General features: G+C 35.5%; 1 protein-coding gene across 2 annotated transcripts in view; it reads right to left on the bottom strand.

Moving 5' to 3' along the window:
- Nucleotides 1-6,107: 6,107 nt before the first annotated feature.
- Ac76E (adenylate cyclase type 2 Ac76E) overlaps nucleotides 6,108-18,948 on the bottom strand; it is a 303,933-nt gene continuing 291,092 nt past the window's right edge. For both annotated transcript variants that reach the window (XM_089245805.1, XM_089245806.1), the window contains 3 exons: nucleotides 16,452-16,566; nucleotides 11,728-11,852; nucleotides 6,108-10,510 (listed from right to left, as the gene is read on the bottom strand). In XM_089245805.1, the coding sequence (XP_089101931.1) occupies nucleotides 10,370-10,510; nucleotides 11,728-11,852; nucleotides 16,452-16,566 (381 nt within the window). In that variant the 3' untranslated portion in view covers nucleotides 6,108-10,369. The remainder of the gene's footprint in view (nucleotides 10,511-11,727; nucleotides 11,853-16,451; nucleotides 16,567-18,948) is intronic.

The following is an 18,948-nucleotide window of genomic DNA, read 5'->3' as shown; positions in this document are numbered from 1 at the left end:
GAGATTCTAAAGACCCTCAAGATAACGCCGAGGATCTGTTCGATTCTTATAACGTACTATCCATTATATCCGATTCCTGAGTGTCACGGGTCAACGGAAATCAGTAGATTTTTGCCATTTCGCTCGCGAACACCATTGTTTTCTTCTCACTTCGCATGAACATTCATACGAATCGATTTCGCTATGGAGTCAGAACATTAACTTTAAGCGCTTGCCGTTCCGCCGTATATCGATTTCCAAAAATTGTATTTCTCAAGCATGAAAACGATAAAGACTTGTTTGTAATTAAAACTATCGGTATTTTTCTAGGGCTGAATAAACTTCAGCCAAACTCTCAGATAAATATTAGGCTCAAGCTCAACATGTACGAAAATTCCAGTTTGTTCTTAAAACAGGGTAAATCGTAAAAATAAATTAAGTTTATTAGTACGCTTTCTACTTTTGTAATAAAGAATTTCGAGTAAGGGTGACCTTCAACACGATACTTATATGACAAGAAAATTCAAGTATTTACCATCTTCACCTCGAAATTTGGAAGAGACACACACGCACACAAAATACGTTCCTGCATATACTACTACCTACCATGAACACCAGTGCACTCCAAAATTAAATAAATTGTTTCTACTACTACCAAGCACGGCCCCGTTCAGAGCACCCGAACACTATGTGGAACGCGGATTCATTGGCTTTGTAGTCTAGTGGTCTAGGGTGCTCATCCGGCAAGTGAGAGGAAGTGAGTTTTCGATTCCCCGCAAGGACAGTTGTATTTTCTTTCTTAGATTTATCTTCGCATCAGCCAGTTGCGAAACCTTCGTAGTAATAGCGGAGAGTGACATCATCTTCAGATAAGCTGAACGAACTCATTTTGCAAGATGCAGTATAGATATATGTACTTTCAATCTCACTGAGAATCTCGACTGGGTTGTCTCACCATTTGATTTCGCAGACAGTGCGGAGAAAATATATTTCACTTCTTGCGAACGAGAATTTATTCATCTTTGTGCTGATTCCACACTCAAAGGTAAGTTCACCAAAGAGTGAGTCGTCGATGGCTGTTTTTTGGCTTGGATTGAGAGAAGAGTACCCTAATCTAATGAAGAAAGCAATCAACTCACTTTCAACATCATATCTATGCGAGAAAGCCTTCTCTGCTATGGAGACATGAAAATACAAAGCAACAAATAGATTGCAAGACCTTGAGGACGATATGCGTGTTGTAAGGCCTGGCATCAAGTATCTGTGCTCTACGCATCAATCAAAAGCTTCACATTAATGATTAATCGAACGAAATTCTATTGAGATGTATTTTTATTCCGTGATTTTTGCTGTAGTAAACTGTATTCTGTATTCAAGGAAGGGTGCCTGAAGTCTTTGATGCTATTCTCGAGGGTGCCGTGAACTTCAATAGATTGTGAAACATTGCCCTAGAGGAATGCTTACGAGGTGTATGTATGGTATACGCTTGGTTACACTGCTCATGCGCATCATTGATTTGCTATCAAAGATATTTCAGTGATTTTAGGGTATATTAAGGCTGCTGATTCCGAATCTGGCATTTATTTTGTCAGATTGTTTCTAGTTTTTGAGATAACACGAAAATTTCAATGGTAGTACAAAAAATAAGCAGTATACAAATGACTGAAACTGTGCGCTATAAACAAAATTAATGTCATTGCCAAAGATATTTCAGTGATTTTTAGGATGATTTTGGGGTACTAATTCCGAATCTAGGATTGGTTTTGCAGAACTGCCTCTAGTTTTTGGGATGATGCGTACTCTCAACAATGTGCTTGTTTATGTATTACTATTGAGAAATTTAATTTTCCATTTATCTCAAAAACTAGAGCCAACCTGAGAAAATCAATGCCAGATTCGAGATCAGCGCCCTAAAGTGGCCCTAAAATCACTGAATTATCTTTGTCAATGATTTACTGTATTTATTTATAATGCACAGTTTCAATGTGATTTGTATGCTACTTATGTATCATCATATTTAGAAATTTGGTTTCTAACATCTCAGAAAATAGATCCAATATCTGACAAAACCAATGCCAGATTCAGCAGTTCCAATATATACCCCTAAAACCATTGAAATTTCCTTAAGAACATGAAAAATAGATTTTTTTTGTTGGGCAATGTAATACTTACATATACAGGGTGTCCCATCAAGACAGCCCAAACCCTGCACAACCATATTCCTCGCGTGGAATACATAAAAAATGCTCAGAGAACTGTACCTGTACGACCCATAGTTTTCGAGCAAACTGCGAAAGAAAAGTATGACGTCATATCCGGTGCTATATCACACGACGGCTTGAAGTCATTCCACTGCGCGTGCATGCATGCCTCGATATGCGCCGTGGACATTTTGAACACCTTTCCGCGTAAACATATGCAAATACCGATGTTCATATTTCCGATAAAGTTTTTTCCTTCTTGCACCGGATATGACGTCATACTTTTCTTTCACATTTTTCTCGAAAAAACTATGGTACGTGAAGGTACAGTTCCGTGAGCGTTTTTTTTATGTACTCCAAGCGAGAAATCTGGCTGTGCAGAGTTAGGGTGGTCTTGACGGGACACATTCGTATGTTATTTTCAGGTACTTTACGTTAAGAAACATTACCAAAATCAAGAAAAATTCACACGTTTAATAATTTTATTTAAAAAAAATTCTCGTGTTCATCGATTTCAACACACACAAAAGTTTGACACAAAACTGTGCTCCAAATATGCACTCATTCTTTTACAAAAAGAAAAGTGATTGGGTTCGAGAGTGTTCGTTTTTAAGCACAACACACACACATCACATCAATAGCTCTGTGATACAATGGTATATATATATAAAGGTAATAACATTCAGATATACATATAACAAATATATAACATTTTATAATTTTGGTCACAGTGCAATGGGGTTTCTCTAAATCTCTTCCCATCTCGCGCGGATTCTATTAAAAACTATTACGTATAAGCAACGATTTATGCAACTCATAGAATATGTATTTAATTAAAGTATACACATTTCGGAAAGGCTTTGCAGCTGGAAGTTTTGTTCGTAGAAATAAATCGCTCTTTTCAGCAACATTCGAGGCTATATTTAGTACCATTTTCCTTTTGTGGGAGAGCTAGAAATTTAATAAAAATATAAAAGAATTCAACCAAATATTCAAAGAATTCAGAGGTGTGACCTTTATTTCATTGGTACAGGGTATCCACAGACAGTTATTGGCCCAAATGGTCAATAAAGCACAGAAGGTCAAGAAACCCTGCTGTATAGTAAAAGATAAGAGTCGAGAACACTTTTTAAATACTGTATTATTTACTGTATCTTAAATACTGTATTATTTACTGTATCTTAAATACTGTATTGTATGATATCCATAGACAAAAAGATCTCTGATTGCGATTTTTGGCAGTACCCCCCTTATGCACACTCCAGGCTCCCGGGCAGTTTTTTTTTTACTTGGGAATATAATTCCGTTGCTTAAAGAAACAACGGGCATGCAAAAAAAACCAGTCACGTTTCAATCGACAGTTCTTCAATTTTATGCAGTTTTGGAGTCACATTCGCTGGTTGAGAAAACCCCTTACGGGAGAAGGGATTATATATGACAGCGGTTCTCAACACTTTTTGATTCGCTTTTTAGTATATAATTTAGCCCCGTAGGTCTCTTTTTCTAATTTATTTACCAAATTTCGTGATTTATTTTATTTTCCTCGAGCGGCCGCGGAGCACCGGTTGAGAACCGCTGATATATGGTACACACACGTAATTCTACAGGAGGTGCACAAATTTATTGCTCACAAAATACAGTCCGCATTGTGTATCATCCGAACATGCATGGGTCCTTCATTTCTCAAATAACATTTTTATATCCTAAAAAAGAAACCCACCCGTATTTTGAGTGAACGGTTAAGAATAATTAATTTTTGGAAGCATGCAACTATAAATTCTTGAAATTGTTCGCACACAAAAATACTTCGGATCATATCGATGCAATACATCCTGAAATTTATAGAAAATTACATTTTATAAAAAAAAGAATTAATTTATACCAAAAATATTATCGAATTTTTGAAATTTCAAAATCAATTTCATTTGCTAGAATCTCGTTTGAAAGCATTTTTTTTCCTTCAAAAATTTCGTTAAAAAATCATCGTAAAAGATGATTAAAATTTCAATTTCGATCATCGAATAACAGTTGATCATCATAGATAGCATCATAATTACTATGCACACGAGGACTTATTAGACCGTAAAGGTGAAAATTGACGGCCGAAACTCGCCACTTGGCGACCAGACATTTGAGAATGGAGACTGAGATTTCTTGCTCTAAGTCGCCACCAATTTTCTAGTCTCAGACTAGAAGAGAGGAAGAAAACGTTTCATGGGTTTCGCCCACTTGGCAGTAGAAGAAAAAAGAAAACTCCCGAGTGGCGTGGTGGTAAGATGCTCGTCTATCATCGTGAAGATTGCTGTCACGGTCCCGAGTTCGAACTTGAGGGAGGGTATAGATAAGATATTTTCCCTATAACGAACTTGAAGGAACATCAATAGACCACGCCTTCATTTCCAACCAATCTCATTAATGGCAGTAAATTGGAATATAGCGATAAGGCCGGAGTTGGTGTTTGGAGAAGTAGTAGAAAAAAATGCCGTTGTGTGGTGGTCAAGTGACGGACTCGCATCGCGAGGAACCGGGTTCGAACGCCACAGCGGAGGTCGGCTGAAATTGCTTTTCTGTGGTTCTCAACTTCGAAGCGCGAATGCGAGCCGATCTTCCCGTTAAAAAGTCTGGCCACATGGAGCAACAGGCCTACAATGGTACAAACATTCAATTTCATTACACTTCACTCATTGAAATATAGATGGCAGCACTGAAAAATCAAACACACCACTATATACACACCCAGACTGTTAGGTATACATACACTCACACTTCCGGCACAACTCACTAGGTAGTAAATTGCCCATGGCGATAGACCGGAGTTGTGCTCAGTTTGAAAGTAAGAAAGCAGTAAAAAAACGTATTTTTGGTCTCTCTAAAGAAAGTGCACCTTCAGAGTGGGAAATGCTTAGAAATATAATTTAAACAATAAGATATCCTTGAAATCACTGTTGGAGAAAACTTCTCCCAAGTTCACCGAGTTTGGGACAATGAAAATGGTATTGCCAATTCCCACAAGCAATGCCGAGATAAGAAGAGTATGGGGCAAAGTGAAAACCATCAATAGTCTTCAAGAACTTCTAACGAATTGGTACATGTTGGAATGTGCGTGTCCCTGTTGTGAACCTAACGTAAACCTTGTTTCCGTGTAATGATTGTTATGTGTAGTGTTGCCATCTACCATAAATTTTTCTATCTACGAGCGAAGTGTAACTATTAAAGATTTTACCGTAGTAGGCGCCGTTACTCTCTGTGGTGAGACTTTTTTAACGGGGGAGATCGGCTCGCATTCACACCTCGAAGTTGGCAACCAACTCCACTGCCCACCCGTGGTTTTCTTTTGTTGTTATTGAAAAATAAGCTAACACTATCAAAAAATATAATAATTGAGACCACAAAAACTTTTTAGTCTTGCGAAGTGGGGGGAACAGAGTCATGGAGCTCTAATTAGCAGATTCATACAAAAACATAGGAGGGAGAACGAAAGACTGAGCACATTTTTGTTTCCAGTTGTAGGCCGAAGGGACGCAAAGCCCCGAATAAAAAACTAGGGGCCCCGAATTATTTATTGAAGCCTTTCACTAATTCTGAATTTTCATTTACGGGCTGGAATTATATATTAAATGCACAATTAGTTTCTTTCTTTTTGACCTTGAATTCTATATTTTCATTAGTTTTGGAATTATTTCTTTCAATCATTAAAAATTTTCATTATTTTCAAATTACTTCTTTCGTTAATTTTACTATTTATTCTATGTAACCATTGTTAATTTTGTAATTATATCTACAATGATTCAGCTTTAAAATGTTCTGTATAATTTTTTTTTTCATTTACGGAAATAAATTGAAATTGAATTCAAAAAATGTTCAATAGCTTGAGAATTATTTCTTTCTTTAATTCAAAATTTTCTTATGACCATTTGTTTCATTTATTTAGAATTGCAATACGTCTTTCAATAATTTAAAATTCTCATTGGTTTCGGAATTATTTTTTTTCATTGATTTAAAGTTTTCATCAGTTTTGGAATTATTTCTCTCATTAATTCAGAATTTTCATCGATGTGAAAAACTTTCATTAATCTCTTGCGTGATATGTACTACTATTCTGTAATAATGTATAAAATTTTCTCGATTTTTGTCCCCACAAAATATACAAAATTGGAGAAGAAAGAGAACCCCAAAGTCTCCCCACGTCCAGTAAGAGAACACTTGATGTTTGTAATTGTATCCTATCGTAAAGTTGCACAATTCAGCCAGTTTTCACTCTTTAAAGATAATTTTCGGACTAAATTTTTGAAAACTTCTACTCTCAGCCTATATTATAAGACTCGGAGAGTTTATTTATTTGTTATTGAAACGACAAAGTTTTTTGACAGGGGGGAAAATATTTTGCTTAAAGAATTGAATAAATAATTAGGGTTTACCGACCGTGTTAGAAATTTCCACTGGAGGCCAAAAGGAGTTTGAAGTTTTAGAAATGCTATTATTATTGAAAGCAAAAAAAAAGAAAAAATAACTATTTTTGGTAAAATATTCACGTTTAAAATGATTTCTTTTGCTGGAGGCGCTATAAAGTAGAAAAACCGTTTTTCCTTCGGTATGAAGTTAGTTCTCTTTATATATTGGAAAGAGAAGAATTTCTCATTACGTTTGTGAATCTTCAAGTTTTGTGAGAAAACAAATATTTACATATAAAGAAAAAGTTCTGAACTCGTTTCGAGAATGAATATTTTAAATTTCTAACAAACTGTTCATAGAGAAATTACGAGTTTAGAAAAACTACATCGAGTAATTTCTCTGTATCTGTATCGTTGTGTAAGGTTGTTTCTCACTCACGATTGCGTTCTAAATCCGGTGACGCCTCGACGGATGGGCCAACGGGGGCTTGGACACCACGTCAAGGCGGGTCTCCCTAAAATTATGAAGGACTTTTACTAATTCTGAAACTAATTCTTACAAAATTTTTTCTTAAATTATTTCTTTCCTTAATTATAAATTTTCAGTCATTTTTTTCTCAATTATTTCTTATACATAACTTTTCTGAAATTATTTCTTGCCCATAACTTCTCCGAAATTAATTTTTATTCATAATAATTTTTTTGAAATTATTTCTTTCACTGATTCTGCCTTTTTTTCCCTGAAATTATTTCTTTCAATAATATTAAAATAATTTCTTCTTGCAATTCTAGAACTATTTCTCTCAAACCAGTAAAGTCTGAATGCTTACTGTTTTTGTCCGGGTACGCATATTTTTCTACGAGTATATTTTGCAGCATTTATGTACAGTCTTTTATTATGTATGTATAATTCCCAGTCCCAAATATATGAAATCGAGACCACCAGAAAGTTATTTAGCTCCCTGGGTTCCCTTTAACACAATCCTGTATTAAACTTAAAATTTCCAAAATTGAGAACGATATCAGGATAGGGCTTTGGAATTTTGCGGCTCTCTATAAAATATGCATGCATGGCCTGAACAAGCCATGTGTGCGAGATTCAGGACCGTCCCATGTGGAAAACATGCATTGCATAATGTAATTACATTGTATATCGATGAATTCTTAGGGTGGGCTTAAGCCTTCGTACAAAGTTCATTGGGAATGTACAATTGAAGACTGAATGTACAAATTTCAATGAATGTTTCGTGAGCTGGTAACCTATTTCTCGTGTCTTTTTCAGAGATTGAACTTCGACTTTAGGGAAAGAGATGGCGTCAAAAAAACTGATCGAATTATTGCTGAGAGCAGACCAGTTATCACACTAATCTCTTTGAGATGAACATGGGAAAAATAAAGGCTCTCAGAATTGGATATGAAGTTATAGTTCAATTCTAATTAGCCCTCGTCTGCATGGAATGTTGCAACAAGAACGATCGAATGAACGAAATATACAAAGTCGGCGAGAAGTTCTGGAGAAATTTCAGAACTAAATAAAAAAATCAACCAAATTGACGTAAAAACGTGAGGTTTGCACTAAAAGTATCGTCAGTCATTTTTTGGTAAATTTAAAAAAAGTTCAAATTTCACTCACAAAACGGTTCATTCGAAGCTCAATTGGAGGTTTTTGTTTCCCCATGCAAATTTATCATCACCACATACGGAATTTCTGAACGTTGAATCGTGGTCATGCATGTCAACACGTACAACACACACATACAGTATAAGCAAATGCCATGCAACTAGTTTCAGGCACTTCTGCGACAAGTCTTACGACACGAACGGACTTATACACAACAATAGATTTCATCTTCCGTGTGAAATTCATCAAACATGCAGTAATTTTGATCAATTACTATAAAATTTACTATAAAATTTGATTCTCATTCATAACAACAATCATCACTCTTTTTTTTTTACAAACGCATTCTCAGATGGCGTAGTGATTAGCAAACAAACTCATTGAAGCACGTACATGTTACGGAAAATGTGAGGAATTCGGTAGTTATACGTAATAACGGTTACTATGCATACAAACCGATTTATAACATTCACTGTAAAATATACACGGAGAAAAAATACACTATATAATAATTTTGAAGTGATACAAGACCAGTATTAAGACCTCTTATTTTACGTGCAAGAAACAAACAGTTTGCAAGAATCATACCTGACACAATGGTCATGTTGCACATAAATTGGCTAAATATGGTCATAAAGGGAGTCAAAGTGATTTAATAGACATTTTCACAAACAATTATATAACACTGAAGCCGTGTTTTTATATAAAAACATTTATCACATTCATTGAACGGCGTACATACAAATTAGATAAAGTGAGATTACACCTTATGCTAATGATTATCGGTGACGAAATCACACTCTTTAAACGAGGGATACCGAGACAAATGATCCACAGATATATATGCATCAATTATACACCAGGATTTTGTCATGTTTTGTTACGTTTTCTTCTTGAATTCTTGAAAAACGGATTTTATAAGAGTTATAGAGTTTTTTTCCCTCAATTATGGCATTAAAATTTAATGCAAGGAGTTTTATTTTTAATAGACACAACCTTCATTTACTAAAGTAGCAAAATGCATACACGGTTCTCCAAGATTTACATGCCTTCGATTTTGCAGCCAGCAATGGCTTAACAACAACATCGATTGGCACCACTTAAAGGAGTGCGATGAGAAGGGTCAACCGTCTGAGAATAAAAGGTTGTAAGGGTTTTAGGTAGCACGGAGGATATTGTTATTATAATTAGGGATTAGATCAGAGGGTCAGAGATTACCCGATTTTTAAACAATAATCATTTCTATGAGGATGCCACAGATATATGCTGCCATTGCTAGCGAGTCATGGGTGTCAAACGTTTGAGAACCGGTATAAACGTCATTGCCTGGCGTCTCGATGGCATTGTTGTCGCTATTAAAAACAAACCGACCCTTGAATTAATAATTGGAAGTAGCTTATGAAAGTTAAACTTAATTTTTCTCAGGCACTGGTTCATTTCTCGTAACAATATATCCTTCAACAATTGTTCAATTTTTTAATGGTGTCATTGAGAAATCATAAGAAACAACTCACTCTTTCTTTCTGACAATAATTTAAAATCGGTCAGAGAAAATATTCCCATGAAACAATCGTAACAATATTTCCTTCAAAATTTGTTTGAATTAAATGAAACTAATTCAAGGGTTAAATTGAATGATTCAAATGAAACAGTTGAATTCATTTCTTTGGTGCTCACAAAAAACTCGAGCCATTTCCTACGATCTTTGCACACTGTGCTATCACATGAATGGTGATCGTGAATGATGTCATAAAACTACGGTAATGTTAAGTTAAACTAACATAAAAAGCAGTTATACGGCGGAACAACGGAACTTTCTGTGTACGTGCTGGTCATTCAAATAGTGTTACAGTGATCATAACGAGAAACGAACTGAAAACAAATGCAACGGATGATTTTTCTATTTCGTGTTCCTCTAAACCAGAAGATATATTTTCGAAGCGCTGTCTATACGTGACAAATAAAACAAGCAAATTAAGTTTTGTAGAACATGTTTACGAAACAACTAACACGCGAAACACATGTGTTTCATGAATGCCACATGATATACATGCCGCCCTGTACGAGGACACCTTTTACCGCGGGCAGGAGATGCTTCTTCATCTTCCATTCCTTTGCTTCTGAAGACGAGTTGTATCGTAACAGAATCTTCGCCACAACTGCTTTTTGTTGAAGCATTAGATGGCCGTTTCATCTTTATCGAAAGGTGTCCTAACGAAATACGTCACCAGATTGCCTTTACCTTTGACGAAGATTTTTCCTCGGCACTCGCACGAATAGCCCAGGTCCATCAAGCATTTTGCTGTCTCCTCCGTCACCTACAGGTCGAAACAACAATATTAGGTTTTCCCCTTTGACATTGGCACGTTCTTTTCATTTACATCTATGAAGTGTCAATCGCATCAACTTGGAAATGAAATTTTGAAAGTAAAAGTGCACGTGTGAAGTAACGCATTTTTCAAAATTATCTTTCGCGGTTTTTAAAATTTCACTGATCTGCATTATAGCGGCCACAGTGGAAATGACTAAACCATCTGCAAAATGCTCCACCTTTGTTTTGAGAAAAAAAAATTTTTTCGCCATTTTGTGTTGGTCTTTGGCGCTATTGTCCCCAAAACTCCGAGAACAATAAACAGAGAAAGAGAACTACTCTTGAACTTTTTCTATTATTTATACTGTAAGAATATTCTTATACTACAACGAAGGGAAGAAAGAAAATCACCGTCTCTCTCCTTCTGTCATAAAACTTGCTGAAGTTGATCTGACAGGTTTGTGGAGGGCAAATCACGTGTTCGCGAAAAAAGTCTGCTTTGCAGAGATATCTGGGCTTATCATTGCCGAAGAAGAGGGTTTTAAAAAGGCGAAATATCTCGCAATTGCCAGAATAAAAAGCATCAAGATTGCCGAAATACATAGTATAATTCATTGTTTTGTTATAATGTTGATTTTAGAAGTTTACACATAGATATGACTTTTAAATACGTATATATGCATCACTTTCTTTGTGAAAAATTCAATTGAATGGCTCCATTCATTCATTTTCATAAACTAACGCAAACTTTAATATCTTAATTTGAAAGTGAAATATTCTCAAATGAAACCAATGTCGATTTTACTTAGAGAAAAAAAAAAGAGTTCATTCACAACAATGGAAACTTCATTTGTATCTGCGGGAGATCGTATTGTATCTACCAATTTGACCTGTCAGTATATGTGAACGCACGCGCAATATAGCTGCATCCATAACACAGGCGCTTCTTCATTTTGATTTGAAGTTGGTAGATAAGATACGTACTCCCGTCTGTATTAAGCAGGGTCTACACCAATACCTTCTAAAGCTTGCTCTAGAAGGTGTTGTCCACACCCACCTCGTTGCGCGATTTAGCTCTGCGCAAAACTGGTCTTGTTGGGGATGACTGCGAAAAATCAACCATTAAAAAATCCCGCACTGTGCTAGCCACACCCCAAGATCGGTTTTTGCTCGGGTTGAAGCTGCGTATTGCCGCTGGTACGGATCCGGCTTTATCGTTCTCACCTGTATTCTCCCCATAACTCCACAGCTGTCCATCCGGCTCGCTACGTTGACAGTATTGCCCCAAACATCGTACTGCGGCTTTTGAGCACCGACAACTCCCGCTATAACTGGTCCTGTATTCAGTCCTTAAAAAAATACAAAAACAATTTTGAAATGTCTTATCGGGAAATCGAAAGATTCGATCGATTGTCACAAGCTTAATTACGCACATATTTTTGTCAACTACCTGATTAGTCTGAATCAGTAGGTTACTCCCGAACTTTAGTCTTTTTACTCAACCGAATGTTGTACAGAGGATAAGATTAATTTAATGCGAGAAATTACGACATCGTACCAAAATATACGTGAAAATGATCAATTAACTGATTTTAAAATTCACATCGTAGGAAGCTAAGTTTATTAATTTTAGTTGTACATCATCATCATCGGAAGAAAAAAAAATTGTCACCGTCAAACTCAAATTATGGTTAAAGATAATATTAATTTATCGGAAAAGATGGCTCAAGTTTTCACTTATCATGGGAGGAAACATGCTCCTAATTAAAAGTGGTTCAATAAATCATTGTCACTTTATTAGTATAAGTCGGAGGATAATTCCCGGATGTCGCGTGATGAGATGAATTAAGGAGCTTCTTTCTCTGCTTCTGGAAGATTCCATCCTGAAAATAGATAAATTTTATGTATTCTCCCCCGTGTCAAAAGCAATTTTCTAGATTAAATTAGTTTTGCTTTTTCAAATGGAGAATGTTTTTTGTTTCTTGTTTCATTGCGTCAACTTCAATTGTGATCTTGAATCAAATTATCTTCGGAAACCTCTCAATATAAACGATAAATTCATATTTTTTATTTAGTTGATGGCGTTGATCGAAAAAAAAGAAGGGTTTTAATAAATTCACATTCTATTTGCTTCCGCCGGATATTGAAACATCTTGGCATGAGATATTCTATTTATCCCGCAGTTTTCGAGTATTATGAATATGAATGTGATTACAGCATACATATACAAGGTGATTACTTAATGCCCCTTTGCCGCATTTTGCTGGCGTACCGTTGATCTTACAGTCATACTTCCAATTAGAAACAATATCCAAATAACCGGTAGACATCAGACACGCCGTTCATGCTACAAGGGGATGTATAGCTATTAAAACAAAAAAAAAAGTAATGACTACTATACGAACATCATGCCCTCCAAAATTCAGTTAGAAAGTTGTTGCCCTGTCCCTTCCAAGGGCATAAAAACCCCCACGTTTCTAAGGTTCAATATTGTGAGAGATATTTGAATTTAAAAATCGGAGGAAAGTTGGAAAAGAACAGCGCAAATCAGACGCGTTGTCAATTAATTTTTTTACGCTGTTTTTTCCCCAATATTCCTCCGATTTTTGAAGTCAAATACCTCTGCGAATACTGCACTCAGAACATAGACGTATTTACATTATAAACTGAAGAGCCAAAAAAACTGGTACAGGCATGCGTATGCAAATAAAGAGATATGGAACCAATCAGAGTACGGCGCTGCGGTCGGCAACGTCTATGCCAACACAACAAGTGTTTGGCATAGTTGTTGGATCGGTTACTGCTGTTACAATGGCAGGTTATCGAGATTTAAGTGAGTTTGAACGTGGTGTTATAGTCGGCGCACGAGAGATGGGACATAGCATCTCCGAGGTAGCGATGAAATTTGGATTTTCACGTACGACCATTTCACGAGTGTACCGTGAATATCGGGAATCCGGTAAAAAATTAAATCTACGACATCGCTGCAGCCGGAAAAATATCATGCAAGAACGGGACTGACGAGAATCATTAAACGTGACAGACGTGCAACCCTTCCGCAAATTGCTGCAGATTTCAATGCTGGGTCATCAACAAGTGTCAGCGTGCGAACCATTCAACGAAACATCATCCATATGGGCTCGGACTCGTGTACCCTTGATGACTGCACGACACAAAGCTTTACGCCTCGCCTGAGCCCGACAACACCGACATTGGACTGGAAACACGTTGCCTGGTCTGACGAGTTTCGGTTCCAATTGCATCAAGCTGATGGACGCGTACGGGCAACACCTTCTAGAGCAAGCCTGCTTTAGAAGGTATTGGTACGGGTATGGAGACAACCTCATGAATCCATGGACCCTACATGTCAACAGGGGACTGTTCAAGCTGGTAGAGGCTCTGTGATGGTATGGGGCGTGTGCAGTTGGCGTGATATGGGACCCCTGATACGTCTAGATACGACTCTGACAGGTGACAAGTACGTAAGCATCCTGTCTGATCACCTGCACCCATTCATGTCCATTGTGCATTCCGACGGACTTGGGCAATTTCAGCAGGACTATGCGACACCCCACACGTCCAGAATTGCTACAAAGTGGCTCCAGGAACACTCTTCTGAGTTTAGACACTTCCGCTGGCCACCAAAATTCCCAGACATGAACATTATTGAACAGATCTGGGATGCCTTGCAACGTGCTGTTCAGAAGAGATCTCCACCTCCTCTTACTCCTACGGATTTATGGACAGCCCTGCAGGATTCATGGTGTCAATTACCTCCAGCACTACTTCAGACATTAGTCGAGTCCATGCCACGTCATGTTGCGGCACTTCTGCGTGCTCGCGGGGCCCCTACACGATATTAGGCAGGTGTACAAGTTTTTTTGGCTCTTCAGTGTATGTACATACTGTATTTTTTGAAGTTGCGTTTTTATGTATACCAATGTTCTGTTTGTATAAATTGGGGGAGGGGGGGGGGGAGGTATATATATTTGTGTCTTTTTGCTCTCAAAATTAGCACGGAGTTATTTATGGACGCGTTTTGAGCATTATTTAAATTAGAACTATATAACAACTACGACGAATGTTTGATGAGATAAAGGCCGAATTAGGATTTACGGAACACCCTGTATATTTATGTTGTGATCCAATGTATTGCGCCGTGATATGTGTATGAAACGTGTAATTTAAGAGAAAACCATAGTCAGACCAACTTCTTTTTATAGTCAAATTCGTGTTCACAAAACTGAATCGCATAACGAATGACTATTTTTGACGCAGAAACTTCGTCAAAACTTGTTGTTCATTGTAATGTTTAAAACTCGTTTTCAAAATAGTGTTTTGAAAAAAAAAAAATTTAATGAAATCCATTAAAAAATTGTGAAGAATGTTGGGTTTGTAAAATGAAATCATATAAAAAAACATGTTAAAAAATTTAAAAGATGTTGCCAAACTCTATTTACCATATTTATAAAGAAGGGGTAAAATAATCACGTAGAAACATTATTATGAAGAAAAATTACAAAAAAATTGGGGTGCGAGAAAGTTTTTTTTTTGTAAATTTCTAATCTATTAAGAAATTAACTTAGAAACTTGTTTGAAATATTTTTATGTGGAAATTGGATTTAATTATGTGCAAGTTTAATGAACTCTGATTTTTTTTTTATCGAATAAAACCAAAAGTAAATTCTAATTAAGTTTCAGTTTAGATTAAAAATGAGTCTTTTGCAACTAAGACATTATATTTGCATTACTTACCAAGTTACGGTGAAAGATATTCGTATGGATTAAAAGTTAAGTTGGATAGTGTGTATTAATTTCCCAGTTTTTCAATATTACGCGTATAATTGTGGTTATAGTATACAGGGTGTCCTTTAAGTTCTAATGCGGCTTTTATTTCATCAACCGTCCATCGTAGAGGTATAACTTTAATTTTAAAAGAAATGCTAAAAAAATTACTAAAAAGTAATGCATAGAAAGTTTTTATAAAAACTTCTAAAAGCTATTAAGAAATAAATGAGAATTTCTTAAAATAATTTTGGATACGAAGTGAAATTAATTACATGTAAGTTCGATGAACTATGATTTGTTATCGAATAAAACCTAAAATAATTTCTAATAAAGTTTCAGTTTAGACTAAAAATTAGTCTTCCGCGATTAAATTATTATTTTCATTAATTTTTCTAGTCAATCCGAAAGACACTTCGACAGATTGGAAGTTACTGACTTGAAATTTAATGACACGTTTTGCGAAATTTTGACTCGGCTTTTAAGGAGAAAAAATAGAATCCTATGCATTTTGAAATTGTTGATCTGATCATTGAGAAAATATTTACATTTTAATATAGAAGAAAGAGAAGAAATTTAAACAAATTGCTAATTAACTTGGAAGTTAAATTAACAAAGAAGGGAGAATTGCATCTTAAACGACATAATCACGGAATTAAATCAACAATATGCAAAACAGTATCTTAGTTTTGTAATCGGAATTTGTTTTCCGTTCGAGAATCCATCAAAATTGTCCACAAATGTCGTGGAAAACTCTTCGTGAGTTACTGGAAGTGTTAAAACTGCCAAAAAACATTAAAACTGTTTATCAATAGATAAGCCTAACCCATTATTTACCATTGTTCCATTTTTGGGATGCTTGTTTTCATTTCTAATTAAGCAGTAGTTTTAGTTTTGACTGTTGTAACTGAACTGACTGCTATAAATGCTAAAGTCAATAAAAATATTCACAATTTCTTAATAAATAATAATGTAATGTTAATAATTTTATTTTAATAAAACTTTCCCCAAACAGTTTTCTTTTTATACTTCATTCATTTATAATTTTTATGTCATTTAAAAAAAAAATTAAATACTATAATATAGAGTTTTGAAAAAATAGTGGCATAATTGTTTTAGAACAAAATGATTGGTCGAAATAACGTGATCGCTGGTATACTTACCTACCCGAAGTTTGAAGCGCTGAAAAGATTCTCTATTAATTTGATCGAGTAAAGTCATTAATGCTATTGCGAATTCCGTCATGGCTACGACATTGTGGCCTTGACGTGATGTGTCCTAAAAGAAAATAAAAAACCGGTAAAAAATGATAAAAGGTACTATATAAACTCAAAATTTATTTTAAATATGCAGGGATAAAGATTGGGATTTTATATACGGATGTGCTTACGCAATGAATTTAGAACCGTGTGAATATCGGGGTTTTACTTTTCATTACTGATAGAGAAAAATGACAAATTTCGTATGTTGACGGAATGAAAGCAAGTTTTCTGTTTTACGAGACGCGTTTTATTCCATAAAGTTCATAGATATATTATTTCTAATGTCAATAAATTACCTAATTTTTCAACGTGTTTCTTTTCCTCTTTCTGAACCCGTGAATGTTAGTCGTAAAATGATATTATAAATACAACACCACAACAGGCAAAATGCCCAACGAGTTGGCTGAGAAAAAGATACCCATAACAAATATGGATGTCATGTATTTCAAAAATACAGTAGCATAATTACAATTAAGCGATGGTATATTTTCGGCTCGAAATATACTGAGAAATTTAATTTACTGGACGTTATACCAAAACAGGTATTTAGAAAGAAAACTGACTTGTCTCCTCCGGAAATCGAACCCGGGTCCCCTTAGGGCACTTGCCCGGTATGGAAGGGGACCCGGGTTCGATTTCCGGAGGAGACAAGTCAGTTTTCTTTCTAAATACCTGTTTTGGTATAACGTCCAGTAAATTAAATTTCTCAGTATATTATAATTCTCTAAAACACAAAATATATCTGAAACACAGTTATGATATAGGTGCATACTTTTGGCACATTGCATTTGGTAGTAAATTTTTCGTTAATAAATTCGCAAATAGTTTAAAATTCATAAAAATTTTGAAAGAACTGGTATGCGTTCAAATGCGGTTAGCGGAAAATGTTATTCTTACGAAGTGGGATTTTTTTTGGTACAGGAAAAGAAAAAAAAATTAGTTTAAATTGTTGTTGTAATTAGTTTTTAAATTTGTTAGAGGGCACTTCACGAAAGAAAATCCTTGGAAATATGCAATAAGAGTCCTGTAAAATGTAGGGTGTACGATATTAATAGCTCATTTCTAGGAATATATGAAGACAAATTTTTAGAGAGACTACGTAAAGAGAAAAGAAAATCACAGAAATAGCTCTTATATATATATTTATAAAGTATAACGACGTCATTTATACGAGAATAAGGTAATTTTTCAAGAAAAACCTCACACAGCTCCATTTCTAAAGAGACGACCTTAGTTGCCAATGTTACTGCGAGGTTATTGTAATCCTTAAATATAAACGACCGAGAATTTTGCAAGTTAATTCGTTTAAGCATTTATGCGCTGACGAGATTAAATCTGGAGCAGACACCAACATTGATATTAAGTATTTTATGAATAACACTCCCGTACTTGAAAATACAGAATTTAATTAAAAAAAAAACTCGTTGTGTGAAGCTATGTATAATTTAACATATACTATTCTATTATTTATATATATACATTAAGCAGCATATTAAATTAACCGAGAAGTGTTTATTCATTTAATAAATTCTAGCTAAAGTGTGTTAGTTTTTCGAGCGCATGTTACGCACAAACATGCGTATTTACAGGGTAATTAAAAAACCTCATGTACAGCAGGAAGTGTATTTGTGCAGTGACGTATGTAAATTTAATGCGTTAAATTTAAAACGGAAAATAAACTTTTAACGAATGAGTTAATACGAGTAAAGTGTTAAAAGAGATAAGAACAAGATCGAAACCATAGGTATTTTGCTGTCCGGTGAGGAAGAAATTTCAAGAAAATTGGTGAATGGTTTTTCCAGGCTAATTGGGCTATCTTCAACTCGACGTTTCGACAGTTCCAGCGGCGGACATCATCAGGATATATTTTTTTTCTCTTTGAAGATTTTAGCGAAATCGCTTCTTTTTTTTTTTTCGGGTTTTCAGTCGGTTCAGCCCGAGTTGAACTGCCATGTCGATATTGGTCATCGCGTTCCGATGATACCATGTACTGTGAACTGTAATAACCTACCGTTTCTAAAAAAAATGTATTATTAGCATAGGAGAAAGGTTTGAGGTGGGGAAATCACTTTCCACCCGTTCAAAGAGTTTACGAGTATCACTGGATATTAATAAGAGGCTTGCACATCCGTTGAAATGCGTGGGAAGCTTACGAATCCTTAGAAATGCTTAGAAAGCTTATGAATCCCTAGAAATGCGTAGGACACGTATGAACCCCTAGAAACGCGTAGGAAACTTACGAACCCTTAGAAATGCTTAAGAAATGTTATGAATCCTTAGCAATGCGTAGGAAACGTATGAACACCTAGAAACGCGTAGGTAGCTTACGAATCCCTAGAAATGCATAGAAAGCATACATTGCGTATCTCTAGATATTAATGAGAGGTTTACGCGAATC

Source organism: Pholcus phalangioides, unplaced genomic scaffold, assembly GCF_987345545.1.
Source record: "Pholcus phalangioides strain wild (caught in Gottingen) unplaced genomic scaffold, Ppha-v1.0 ptg000016l_1, whole genome shotgun sequence".
Lineage (NCBI taxonomy): Eukaryota > Metazoa > Arthropoda > Arachnida > Araneae > Pholcidae > Pholcus > Pholcus phalangioides.
The sequence above is the reverse complement of the archived record's forward strand: the minus strand, read 5'-3'. Positions and strand labels throughout refer to the sequence as shown.